The sequence below is a fragment of the Myodes glareolus genome, chromosome 21 (genome assembly GCF_982192425.1).
Source record: "Myodes glareolus chromosome 21, mMyoGla1.1, whole genome shotgun sequence".
In the NCBI taxonomy this organism is placed as follows: Eukaryota; Metazoa; Chordata; class Mammalia; order Rodentia; family Cricetidae; genus Myodes; species Myodes glareolus.
The window spans coordinates 35,971,777-35,985,591 of record NC_142046.1 but is presented as its reverse complement, the minus strand read 5'-3'; the positions used below and the strand labels follow the sequence as shown (position 1 = coordinate 35,985,591).

The 13,815-nt window shown below is 44.0% G+C and overlaps 1 protein-coding gene across 5 annotated transcripts in view; it reads right to left on the bottom strand.

Moving 5' to 3' along the window:
• Nucleotides 1–13,815, bottom strand: part of Fmnl2 (formin like 2) — a 266,650-nt gene that overhangs the window by 62,143 nt on the left and 190,692 nt on the right. For 4 of the 5 annotated variants that reach the window (XM_087899963.1, XM_087899964.1, XM_087899962.1 and 1 more), the window contains exons 5-6: nt 12,847–12,930; nt 9,131–9,283 (exon numbers count right to left, since the gene is read on the bottom strand). In XM_087899963.1, coding sequence (XP_087756089.1) covers nt 9,131–9,283; nt 12,847–12,930 — 237 coding nt within the window. The remainder of the gene's footprint in view (nt 1–9,130; nt 9,284–12,846; nt 12,931–13,815) is intronic. The other variant, XM_087899965.1, reaches the window with a different exon arrangement.

Below are 13,815 nucleotides of genomic sequence, written 5' to 3'. Positions count from 1 at the left end.
CACAACCACCTGTAACTCCAGCACAGAGAATCTGATGCCCTTCTGGCCTCCTCGGGCACCTACACCCAACCTGAACATACACAGACATACATGCGCTCTAATGAAAAATAAATCTTGTTAACTAGAGACTGAGATCACCATGTTCCTCCTGTCCTAAGCACCCTCTGCAGGTCACCTGGCCTTTGCATAGAGATGCTCAGCTGGCCCTGGTTCACCCGGATGAGGCCAATAGACTCAGCAGAAAGTAAACCATACAACGCCTACGACAATGTATCATTAGAAAACCTCAGCTTGACACACTTTAATTCTTGGCATTGAAATACTGACCTAGTTGTCAATAAGGTGCAGAGTGAATAATAGTTTGCCCAGAAAAAGAGTAAATGTAATTGATGAGTGCTAAGAATTGATCCACTTAGGGATAAAAATGTAATGATGATCCGACACCAATTTTCCAAGGCACAGTGGCGCACACATAGTCTCAGCACTCAGGAGACCGGCAGAGGCAAGAGAACGGTGATGCCAAAGACAGCTTTGGTTTCATATCAAGACCCTACCTCGTTAAAAAAGGAAAGGGATGGGACTGCGGGGTAGAAGCAGAGGCTAGCGTATGAGAAACCAGCCATAGCAGCCAAGTAATAACTGTGCTATATTGTAATCATGGCAGTACAAGTAAATGCAATTCAATACTGTCTTTGGAAGGACAGACAGGCCAACCTACCTCTGGTTACAAGCCATGCTACCTTCTCTCACAAGCAGCGCTGATCTTTATCCATTAGAATCTGCCTCACACAGACTGGGCATAGAGCTTGAGTGGACATCTGGGTAGGAGGCCTGAGGGCTGCTGTGGTAAATCACTATCTCTAACTTGAATTATGCTAGAGCAACACCTACAGAGAAACTGACTGCTAGGGTACTTTGCTCCTGAAGGGTACCATGGAACTTCGTTTCAGAGATCTAAGCAGAACTCACTTGAAGAGTGTCCCTCCAGTTCATGGTAGTTATTGATAAAAGGCCCCAACAAGATGAGGCACCAGATTAGCCATGGTCTCCCGTGGATAAGCAGGCAAATGAGCTTTATATGGTATATGTAATATGTAATTACATATAATATATAATACATCTTGTTAAATCCCAGACTCTAACCAGTTAGTGGCGCATATGCCCCTTGATGGCATTTGAAATCGGCTTCTGTGACAAGTTCTTACACTGAGGCCTCCCTTCTCACCAGCACACAAACTGAGTTTAAAGGAGACAACAAAGGGAAGAGGGGAGGGGGAGAAAGGGAAGGATTTCCTGGTCTATTTTGCCCCCTCTGGGGACTACCAGGCTGCAGGTTTCATTCTTTGAAAAGCTGTGGTGGATGAAGAGAGGGAGACACTGGTGTCTGGCAGGAAAAAGAAATGGCACAAACTTCCTGCTTAGAGATTCCATTGTCATTTCTGCACAGAGGTTTCCCAGATTGCTTCAAATTTTTACTGAAAAGCTTCATTCTGTCCATTTTTGCCTTTCTCTGGTGGGAGCATCTTCATGGGCAATGTCAACAGGCATTTAGAGATCACTGTCTGTCTGTCTGTCTGTCTGTCTGCCTGTCTGCCTGTCTGCCTGTCTGTCTGTGGAAGACAGAAGTAGGATGTAGTCCTGAGATGTACAAACTGGAGAGAAATTACTGGAACAGCAAAGGGACAAACAGGAAAGTACCCTGGACAAGGTACCTGAACCACAAGGTTAGCATCTAACTGCCACCCTTACAGTCTCAAGATGCCCATATATAAAACAAGAGTAGTCCAGAAGAACAGCCTGGCTGCTTTCTTTGGAGTTCCTACCATTTGCGGGGAAACACAAGAGAGGTTAGAGATAATTCTACAGTGCAAAGAAGCATCATGTTTCCCACACATCACTTTTGAGGACTGAACGGCAACTGTGGATGCTACCCTAGCGATAAAGAGGAGATACTGTTTTCAGAGGGCTGCCAATAAGAAGTCACAGGCGAACTCATAAATATAGAAACAGATTACTACAAAACTGCCTTAAGTCAGAATTAAACAGAAGGTAGATGCGGGGCTTGGAGTCATAATCACGGCAGAAAGAAAGTAGACGCTGAAGGATTAGGAATTAGCCTGTCATCCAGGGCTATGTGAAATCCTGTCTCAACAAAACACACACACGGCAAACTGGGCAGGCTCGGTTTAAAGCTCATGGGGAAGAAATGCCTGATACACAAGTCTGACAACTTGAGCTCAATTCCCCAGAACTCAAGTAAAGATAAAAGGGAAGGATATCACAAGTTGTTCTCTGCCTACACACACACACACACACACACACACACACACACACACACACGGACTTTTCAACTCTATTCCTGACACTTGCATCTCTGCATGCACACCTCACCCTGCATCTGTAGCTACACATGTGTGAGAAGTTCTACAACAATGCTAACAATAAGTAGCGTCTGCAAATGTGCTTTACAAGACCGATGCAGAACATGTCTTGCTTAGGATCACAGTGATACTCATCACCTGTACCACCTACCTCACCCATGAAAAAATCTCTTAAAGGGCACACGGCGAGCACCTCAACCTGCACAGTTGATTCTTGTGGCAGGACTACACACATTTAGAAAAGAACGGTAGGTAATACACTTGAGAATAAGTGACAAGCAGCGTGTCTATGGCGATCCTGAGTACACAAGACAGCCTCCACTCCCAAGCCAAAGCTTGATGACACTGCATTAGTTCAGACAGGTGTATTTGCAAAGCCCCAGACACTTAGTGAACATCAGGAGTCCAGCCACTGCTCACCCAGTGGTGTCTTCAGGTAAGTCATAACCCATCGATTGTCACAATGCACACACGTATTTGTATAAATATGGATTTACTCCAGGGCATTGTTCAACATGCCCAGGGCCCTGGGTTTGGTCTCTAGCACGCATATGTAAAAGTGAGTTTGTATGGGGTTGAAGAGATGGCTCAGCAGTTAAGAGCACTGATTGCTTTTCTAGAGGACCTAGGTTCAAATCCCAGCACCCACACATCAGCTCAAACAACTGTCTTTAAGTCCAAGACCTGACACCCTCACACAGGCACAAAGGCAGGCAAAACACCAATGCGAACAAAATGAAATTAAAAAATTCGTTTGTATGATGTGCAAACTCTGCCTTTCTTCTGTGCTTCCACTGTCTAAGGACTAAATACAAACTAGAACACTAGCTGACTCTTGAACCAGGAAGTCCTAAGGTCTAGAGAAAGAAAGATTTTTTCAAAAACATTCTAAGCAACTTCATTGTCAACAACTCCGGTTCAGCTCCTATTGACCAGAGGCGGGCGGGATATATATTTCTATTGTAAAGGCACTTTCGGCCTGAGGCATCAAACTAGCACCTATCTGAAGTGCAGGAATTGGAACTGCCTTGGACACTAAAGGTTCGACCAAACAGGAACGCAGTCCCCCACCAGGATGTCACATCATCTGACAGGACTAGACCAACAACCATTCCAAGGTCTGGGCCAATAGCACTTTAACCAAAATTTGGGGTTTAAGGTTTCCACTCTTACCCCTTCAGACATGACGTCACTTGGGCATTTTTTTAAAATTAAACATAAAATATATGATGCTTAAAAATGAGCCAAGTACATTGCTAGCTGGCTCCAAAGCCAAAAGAAACAAAGCTGAAATAGTTCCATGTAGACAGTTCAAAGTATAGAAAAGGGAGGTAGGAAGAGCGAAACGGAGACGGAGGCAATGACGGAGGGAAGAAGGGAGAAGCGGAAATGTCATTTGCTCTTAATAAGGATTGGAATGTTCAGTGTATTCTGTATTTCCACTGGAGACCCAGACAACAGCTAGAACTGCTTTCCAATGGGACAGCAAGGACTGTCATCTCAGGATAAGAATGACAAGTCTCGGTTAACCTGGAATGTCTGACTTCCCACCGTGTGTCCTTTGAAGGCATTGGTTGTGGGTCAGCGGCACATGGCCTAGTGAACGGTGTCCAGGGAAACCGTCTCACTCTTGTGGCGTGGAAGTCACAGTTGTCCACTCATCCTGAACTACCCATTCTCACAAGCTTCCAATAAATCACCACTGACGAGCACAGCCTGGCCTTCAAAGTATGACGTGTGTCCGAGAGTACGTCTGCCCGTCCTCTCAACTACTGTCCCCTGAAAGGACCATAAGTCATAAGCACTGCAGTGACAAGGTGGGCACTTTCTCAATGCGTTTATGGCGGTTTTTCCCTTTCTAAAGCAGGTGACAAGATTTTTTAGTCACCATCTGCCACCTCATTCGGGGGCAGATAAAATCCAAGGTTGGAGGTACATATTCTGAGAGCATTTTTCTTGGTAATGTTCCCCTTTTAAGTGATCCTCGAGGCCAACAGTGAGTCAAGTGCCTCACTAAGTAGCCTTTCAGATGGAAAACTTAAACAAATGGTGGGTAACAAGGAGAAGAAACAGAAACAGAATAAAATTCAGATGACAATAAAGAAAACCATGCAATCAGAATGATGTCCTATAATTTGGGTGGGGGACAAAGGGGAGGAGGGGACAAGGGGAAGATGAGCATTTCAGGTGACATTGTCTCCTCAGTAAGATGGAGACAAGCAGCTGGGTTCAACCTCGTGTGTGTGTGTGTGTGTGTGTGTGTGTCAGAGGGAGAGAGACAGACAGAGGGATACAGAGAGAAACTGAGACTCTACTAGTTGAAGCTAAAAATGTGGTAACTTCCCCCACAACAAATTCTAATTCTAATTAAAATATTACTTGCTAAAATTTTTTAAGAAGGGGAAAAACTTCATTCTCAAATAGCCCTGTCTTAGAAGTGGAAAGGCGCTGAGCTGCCACTCCCATGCACTCGTTTCCGAGTAGCATGGAACACCCAGTGTCAGCGGAGGGTCCAGCACAGTGCGAAGTTTAGGGTCAGACCCTCAGTGCCAGCCCTTCCTCCTTCACCGATCACAGGCAGAGATGCTGAGCCCTACTGCCGACAGTCCCTATAGATCACAGGGTAGTCTCAGCGCAGGGCCAGCACACAGAGCTCATTTAGGAAGCGCTTTTCTCTGTAGTAAAAGCCATGATGATGCTATCTATGTCTGTGTTTTACACTTCTTCTTGAACAATGTGAGGAATGGGATGACTGGGTCAGAAGTGTAAACCATGAGCTAGGCGTAAACTCAGCTCACTTCTGAGTCCACAGGTAGCAGGTATAACCTGTCAGCTCATAACTGTCTGTGAAACGCTGTTCCACGGAAACGGCAGCCGGAGGGGTGACAACGAGCTCTCACTGAGGCAGAATATTCATTTCAGAAGGAATGCTGGTTAGTGGTTTATATCCTAAAAGCAATGTGGATCACTATACCTTCACCCAAGTGAGAAGTCAGTTGGGATGATGTCCATAGCATTTCCACCTTTGAACTCTGACCTCTCTCTACGCCAAAACTACCTCTGTCACACGACATGGCTTGTCCCTGAAAGGACAGACTTCTACTTCTTTCTCAAACATGCCTGATTCTCAACACAAGGTTCTGTTCATCTCATACCTTTTCACCTACCCTCTGTGCGCAGCAGCTTTTTTGTCTGTTTGTTTTTGTTTTTGTTTTTCGAGACGGGGTTTCTCTGTAGCTTTGGAGCCTGTCCTGGAACTAGCTCTTGTAGACCAGGCTGGCCTAGAACTCACAGGAATCCACCTTCCTCTTCCTCCCGAGTACTGGGATTAAAGACGTGCGCCACCATCGCCTGGCACAGTAGCCTTTTCTTAACCTGAGAACCAACACTACCCATCACCACCAAACCCAGTTTAAGCCTGGCCCTTCTTCCAGGTCTAAGGTAGTTCTTCATTCATTTCCTTAAAAAACTCAATATTAGCCGGGTGGTGGTGGCACACGCCTTTAATCCCAGCACTTGCGAGACAGAGGCAGGTGGATATTTGTGAGTTCGAGGCCAGCCTGGTCTACAAGAGCTAGTTCTAGGACAGGCTCCACAGCTACAGAGAAACACTGTCTTGAAAAAAACAAACAAACAAAACCTCAATATTTTGTCACTACTGTGTCTTATTCAAGTCTTAATAGCATTAATTTTGACTGTTTTAAAATTACTTTTTTCCATGTTTCTTAAACACCACATGGTCCTCAAGCCATGAGGTGCACAGATGTGCAGGACTCTACCAGTTAATGAAGCTGGATCTGCAGGCACCCTGGTGGAATCCCTCTCCACTGGAGACAGACCACACGTTCTGGAGAACGCACAGCCAGGTTTCTGCTGCACTGACTTCAACACTTCTCCCGTGGCCAAGCTTCAGATGTGTGATGGTTCAGAATCCAGCCAAAGGTCTAATTCAGGGTGTGTGCTGTGCCATGCGTGCTTGCCAACCAATATGAAGTAGTTTAAAAATATCAGGTTCAAGAAAGGAACTGTGCTAGCGTCGGGGCTTTGCTCAAAGACCTTGTATTTAATAACACAGCATTTCATCAAGCTGTATTTATAAAATGTGTTAGAATTTCCTGAAATCTCATTTTCTCCAAGTTTCACCTATACTTTTTGGCAAGGGAACTTGTAAGTGTACGTATCTATGGTATTATCTGTAGCTGAGGCAGAGGAAACAAGTCTGTGTTTGCGATAAAGATACTTATTCACTAAGCAAAACAACCGGAAAACCAATAATACTTTCAGAAGAGTTTTAATATTAATAATAATGCACCCTACTGTAGAGAATCTGGTTCTTAAGATGAGGAGCTATAATATGGCAACACATCAGAGTATACAAGGCAGCGGAGGACACAGAGGCCACCATATCCTAACATGGAGAATGTCACGAGACCAGGCCACCACGTGCTACCAGATCTCTTGGGTGCTCTCTCCAGTGACTTACAAGATGTTCCCGTTGGAAGCCTCATCATCAGTGTGTAAACTGAAGCTGCTCAGGGCAGCAGAAGGAGAAGCAGTTTGGGTGGCAATGGAGCTGAAGACACCTGGCCAGGGAGGCCAATCTGGTGGTGATGTAAGAAATGGGTAAAACTGGAACGAGAAGACGGCGGGACAAGAAAGGACAGAGCAGAGAAGACGATCAGAAGTGAGGTGGCAGCATGAGAAAATAAAAACCAGGAGCTGAAGGTCTGTTGACAGCAGAGGAAGAAAGGGGAGAGGAAGAGAGAAGAAAATGTAAACAATCCTTGGGTATATGGAAAGTAACAAGAACCCGACAGTTGTGCCCCGGCTGCTGCTGAATCACAGAAGCTAAACTACTATTGATATAAATTGTTTAGAACCAATAATTATGAATGAATAAATAATAAGATTCAAATCAGTAAGTGGCATGCAAGTCACCACCATGTTGATTCTCCAGTGACATTCAAATGTCCCCTTCCTCGGGCTTTCAAACTGTTGACACACAAAATGGAAAAACATGACAGTAGTTTCCTAGTCAGCGTTGAGCATTCCTGCCAGAGAGGTCAAAGGGCTCCCATGTCTCTCCAAATAACACTCCCATCATGCCTACCATGATACTTTTAGTGCAGCTTTCCAACTAAAAAGATCTACCTTGAGCCACCTATGAAGCAATTCAGTGTAGTTTTGATGTCCTTGGACCCTGCCTACTAAGGTCCAGCGCAAGCAATGAATTACTCAAAAAAATGAATCTGTGTTAAAGTGACAGCTGACCAGTATATACCTTTTACAAAAACAAAGATTAAAACCAAACTTAAACTGTACTGTATAAATTAAAACTCTTATATGTAATTATAGTCAAATAGTAGAAAGCATTTCTAAGTATCAATGCTTACAGAACTCTTTGTGAACAGTTAGCTTTAGCCTCTAAGTAAGTACATGTATTCCTCTGTCCACCTGTGAAGCTGACACACACTAGCAGGTTATGTAGCCACTGGCCCACTGCAAACACCATGAAGTGAACTGCAACACTGTTCCTTATTATTTCTGAATCAATTCATCCATAGTCCGCCAACATTTTTTTTTTTGTTTGCTAACAAGGAAAAGCTGAATGGTTTATTGGCAACATCATAGTCAAACACCAAATCCTTCAGCAGAACTGGTGCTATTGACTGCAGAGGAGATTCTCTTAAACATTCGAGGACTAAAACCCAAGTTGAAGGAATAAAAGGTAATAAACAGGTAACCAAATGTGCATGGCCTGGAAGCCACATACGCACGGGTCCCAACCTGACACGCGCACTCTGTGGTCTAAAACCCATGGTCATCTGATACACTTAGATGACACTGCCCCGCAGGTCATGTCAGAAAGACTGAGAAGGTTTTAGTAAGCTACCGAAAGTAAGGAGCACTCGGGAATGAAAATTTTAACCACAGGAGCCTGTACTCGGGTCATGAATCTGCAAAAACTTCAACAACTTGATTTAGACAAGACTTCTATCTTTATTAGCGGAAGGGTAACTTCCTTATCAGTCAGCTCTAAGTACAGCGCTTTGAAAATGATCACAGCTAGTCCTCCATTCAGTGAGCGATTACAGGTCAGCCTGAATGAACGGCCTGAGATTCCACCCATCAGGGATGCAGGTGGTTAGCGCAGATCCTCCCGGAGCATCCTGGCACATCAGCAGGAACTGTAAGATGGAGTCATTAGTAGAAAATGTCAAGCTGACAAGAAGCACACCTACCCAAAGGAACATGCCTACTGGCACTTGATTATAAAAATGTATCTCTCTAACCCTGTGACCTACGAGTGGGGACACGCCCTGCACAGGCACACACCTGAGCTGCCCGTGGAGGAACCAGGCAGCACAGATAGATATGGAGTTACAGGGCCCCTTCGATGTTTATATGGTAAAGTGCAGCCTCTACCCTGCAAATGGTATTGATTGAGGTCACTGCACCAACATGCATCCAGGTTACGAACTTACCTGCTAGAGGCTATTTCACTGTTACTTGGTCCAAGCATCTCACCTTCTTTGCTGAATCACAACGTGGAGTTTCTAAGAAGTGTTATGTTAAGCTCTAGAGTACTAACTAGCCAAGGAAACACACCATGAACACCTATGAAATGTTAGTTAAATTCACCGGAGAAGAAAGGTTCATGCGGAAAGACACAATGATGTCCACCCAGGACGAGAAGAGGCAGGGAGGAGCCTGCGGCGCCAAAGCATCTCTCTCGTTAAGGCACTTACCGAAGTGCAGAATGTCTTCCAGAGCGGGACACACTGTTGCCCACAGGGGAGGGCAGGTTGTTCCCTCTGTGCAGGTCCTCGATGGACCTGCTCCAGGGCTTTGATTTGTCCACCGTATTCTCCACAGTACTTTCCACACTTTCAAAGTCAAAACTAAAACAAAAAAGGAATGCTACTCAAAACTTAGAAACTGACTTTCAGACACACATGTGGACATTTGCGACCCGCTATTCCTTAACCTCTTCTTCACCACAACGCAAGAAGTCTTTGCAGCCGGAGAAAATGCAAAAGAATCTCTGGGTCCGGTCCTGGTGTTAGTTTGGAAAACATGAGGATTACAAACACAGGGTCTGGCCAAAGAATCGTTAACAACAAACAGTTAAAACCGGGCCACTGTACATTGCTGCATCTTACTTGGTGGCTGACCAATCACAACCACTGCTATGCTGGAAGGAGGAAGGAGACCGTACAGCTGTCTTCATCTTGCTTTAACAAGTCAGTATGTTAGGCTTATACTAATTCATTCCTATCCATCGATTTTTCACTGAGCCTTTTCTCCTCGTGTGTTAGCAAGTACTTTTCCAACCATGTGTGATGCATTACGAGTGAGGCTATGGATTTGCTTTGATTTTGGACTCTCTCCCCGATGTGGTGCTCTTTAAAGTAAGGCTGTTGTTCCTCTGACATTTTTTGAGGCTATTACTCATGTTAACCATGTTGGAAGAGTGGCAAGTTGAGCTGCTCATTCCCGTGTAGCCTTTGGAGCCGAGTCTCTAAACAAGCAGGCCTTTGTACCCCACTCACTTCCTTATTCCTCAGTGTGTTACTCCGCTTTCTCCTAAGAATGCTGCAGTGTTCCTACCCCTAGTTCTGTCTGATCAGACAGCAGGACAAACGAGACAGCAGCTACGGTTAATATTCTCTGAAAGACTATAAAAGATCTTGAAGAAAAAAAAATAATGCATGCTGGAAATCATCTCCAGATGCTTATAAAGCATGACTGCCAGAGGGGGAAAAACAAAAAGCATCAGAACGGCCACCTAAAAACTGGGGAATATTCTCTTACTCAGGGACAGGCGCATAGAGTCTGCACTGGGGCTGAGGACAGAATTTTCTGTCATGCCCGTGGATGCAGGAGCAACGCTGAAGAGAGAGGCAGAATGAAGCAGTCTAACAAAGCCTGCAGGACTAAAACAAAAGGTTCTCATCGACATGGACGGGATTTTGAGGACATAAGAAGAGCACTCATGGTATGGAATGTCACAAGCCGGTCACCAAAAGCTCATGTCACACATTCACTCGTCTTACTCCTTCCCATGTGCACAGGACCGAAACACAAGAAACACAAACTTTAGCAAACTGGTGGATGCTTCTGTTTCAGACAGATTCAGAACCTCTTATATTACATTCCATAGGCTGGTGAATTACTAATGCCGGGGTATAGTAAAAATTTTCAAAGTAAAAGACATAAAAGATAACTTATCATCCAGATACAGCAAAACAAAAACAAAACCAACAAACAAAGTGTTTAAAGGTAATGCCCCCAAACAAACCTAAAGACTCAAGAACGGGGAACATCAACTCTGAGCCGAGGTGTTTAGTTGGTTCTTGCCTTACACTGTAGCCTGCGGAATTCCTGCAAAGTATCCACGACTTGCCTCCACTGGGCTGACAGGAGGCCATATTTGAGAAATCTGACTTCCAAGCCCTACTGTCAAGTAAGTAAAGAATTCATTATACATAGTAAACAATTATACTATTTCTCTTTTTCATTGTTCCTGATTTTTCTTAGTCTTCCTCAAATATCATAAATATATCTATAGATTTAAAAATTTTCAAGAGGGAATATTCTTTTTGTCATAATACATAATGCATCATGGGATTGGCTGACCTGAAGTAGCAGAAATAGGTAACACATACCCTTGTGATGGAACATGCATAAACACTATGAATTATATTTCAGAAAACAATTTCTTATACAATATGAGAGATATCAAAATAGAACCATCATACCAGATTTGGCTACTGTACACGAATCTGTAAAGCAAGAATAATTGTAGTTTTCTCTACGTAAGTATTGGGTGAAGGGATAGAGACTAGAGAAAACTATCCAGCTGCACATTCAGACTCTTCCAAGTGAGAAAAAAGTGAGTGTTAAAAAGAAGAATAGAGGAGTTGGAGAGAGAGTTCAGGGTTTAAGAGAGCTTGATGCTCTCGCAGGGAACCTTACTTTGGTTCCCAGTATCCACAAAGCAGCTCACAACTGTCTGTAATGCCAGTTCCAAAGGATCCAATGCCCTTTCCTGGCTACCATAGCATGGGCACTAACCTAACAGGTAGTACACATATATTCATGCAGGCAAGCACCTCTATACATAAGACCAAACTAAATATGTCTGCCTTGGAAAAAACAGAGTGGGATGCATTCAGAAAGTGGACACAGGAGGATTATCACAAGTTTAAAACAAGCATTGTGTACGGCCTGAGAGCCTGTCTTAAAACACACACACACACACACACACACACACACACACACTCACACTCACCCACACTTACCCACTCACATACACTCACCCATTTTCACTCATACCACTCACACAAACTCACACCCCCTACTCACACACACACACACACACACACACACTCACACATTCCCCACTCACATACACACACACACACTCACACACACACACACACAATCACATCAAAAAAGAAAAACAAATATTACTGAAGTTGAAGCATCTTCCCTGTCTAATTAGAAACACTGCGTCATTACTGCCTCACTCTGAACATGAGAGACGACCAGTGGATGTTGGACTATTTCCTGATTAAAGGAGAAACGCTAAAAAAAAAAAAAAAAAGAACGTCTCATTCAAATGTACACTGCAGCCCTATTATAAACCATTCCAGAAGTCATGAAAATGGAGAACCGCGAGGAGTAACTAAGCAACTTAATTTTTTCCTACCTTGCGCCAGGTTCTTTCCCTGCATGTGGCAGGAAACCAAAGACTGCAAATGTATACACAATTTGTCTTTTTTTTTAAAAAAAAAAAAGAGAGAGAGAGAGAATAATAGTGTTCCTTCCTCCTGGGCCACTATGTTGGTGTCTAGAACTGCATCCTTATCTGTTCATTTGCCAAGACATACAAAAACACATCTATAGCATTTCCCCAATCAGTGGGGATTGAATCCGTGGCCTCACACACGATAGGCAAACAAACATTTTACTACTGACCTCCACCCCAGCTGTCACACAGGGTTGGGGTGTGGCTCAGTGGTAGAATATAGGCTTACCTTGTGCAAGGCCCTGTTTCAATCCCCAGCGTACCAAAATTTAATAAAATGTTACAGGACATTTTTTTTGCTACTTCTTTTATTTACTCAGCAAGGTATCATATATCACTCTAGTTTTCTACCACATAGGTTACTGGAACTTAAGCCCTCAGGAAAGCCATTCTTTTGCATTGCATTGCTCAGTAGCAAGGCCAGGTCCTGGGTTTGATTCCTAGCACAGCTGGAAGGTCTTCAAGGTGATTTTTACTCACCTGTTTTATTTCTAAAACCAATTACGGGATATGTTTTTAGCTAAACAATCTCTAAAACACCCCCCCTCATCTGCTTGTGGTTGCTTTCAGTGAGGTATGTGATTCTACCACTGGGCTGCATCTGCTGGGACCATGTGAAGCTTCTAGACAAGCAAGCTAAGTTTTACTTACGTGACTGCATACTGTGCAAAGGACAGATACTCCACAAGAACATCGAGGCCCTTGTTGTCTTCATTCAAAAACTCTCTGACCCATCTGGGGAAGGAAGAAAGAATGGTTGGCGACAATGATCATATGGTTTATGTACAGGACGTGATGGGTAGCTTTGGTTTTTCCCTGAAACATCCAAAGTCTAAACGGAAATACAGAAGATGGCACCGACTATTTTTGTAGGGACTAGGCACTTCTAGATGGGGCATGAAAACCACAGGGGACTGTGTAATGTGAAGGAGCAGAAAGTACTTGCATGTCATCCTTGCATTTGACTGTCTGAAGACTTGAGACGATGAATTTCAAAAAGGTTTCTAAGAAAAGGAATTTGTCCTAATGTACTTTCAACTGAACATCACCCCTAGCCTGGTTGCTGGAAGAGCCAAGACTAGACAAAGAATCAGGCAAACTGGGAACAAGGTGCCATAGCCACTGCGAATCAGGCATGACTCCAAATCCATGCTCAATTCCTCCTGGCACACCCAGCCGAAGAAACCACTAAACCACCAATGAGAGGCCAATGTTTACGGGCCTCTGGAAATTCAGTAAGGATAATGACTTGCTTAATTTTTTCCACGAGTAAGAAAACCTTTAAAAGACTGCAGGTACCACAGTCTGTCAGCAGGACTAACACATGACAAATAGTTTTAAAGATCCATTCTTAAACCATTCTCTTTAGCTGGCTTTGGAGTGCTGTGTACCAGTTCACCAAGAATACGCACACATTGTATTCGCCTTCCATAATGACTCCAACAGACAAGGTGATGAATCGGTACTTTAAGGCCTAAGGGTAAAATCCTGTCACCTGACTTCACACTCTTCCTCCTATGCATTCCTCATCAGAGACTGCAGATATCAGAAGGAACCTTCACTCGGTGTGAAATTCCACCAGTTGATGGGTACAAAGATCACTGTGCTAACACAAGATCC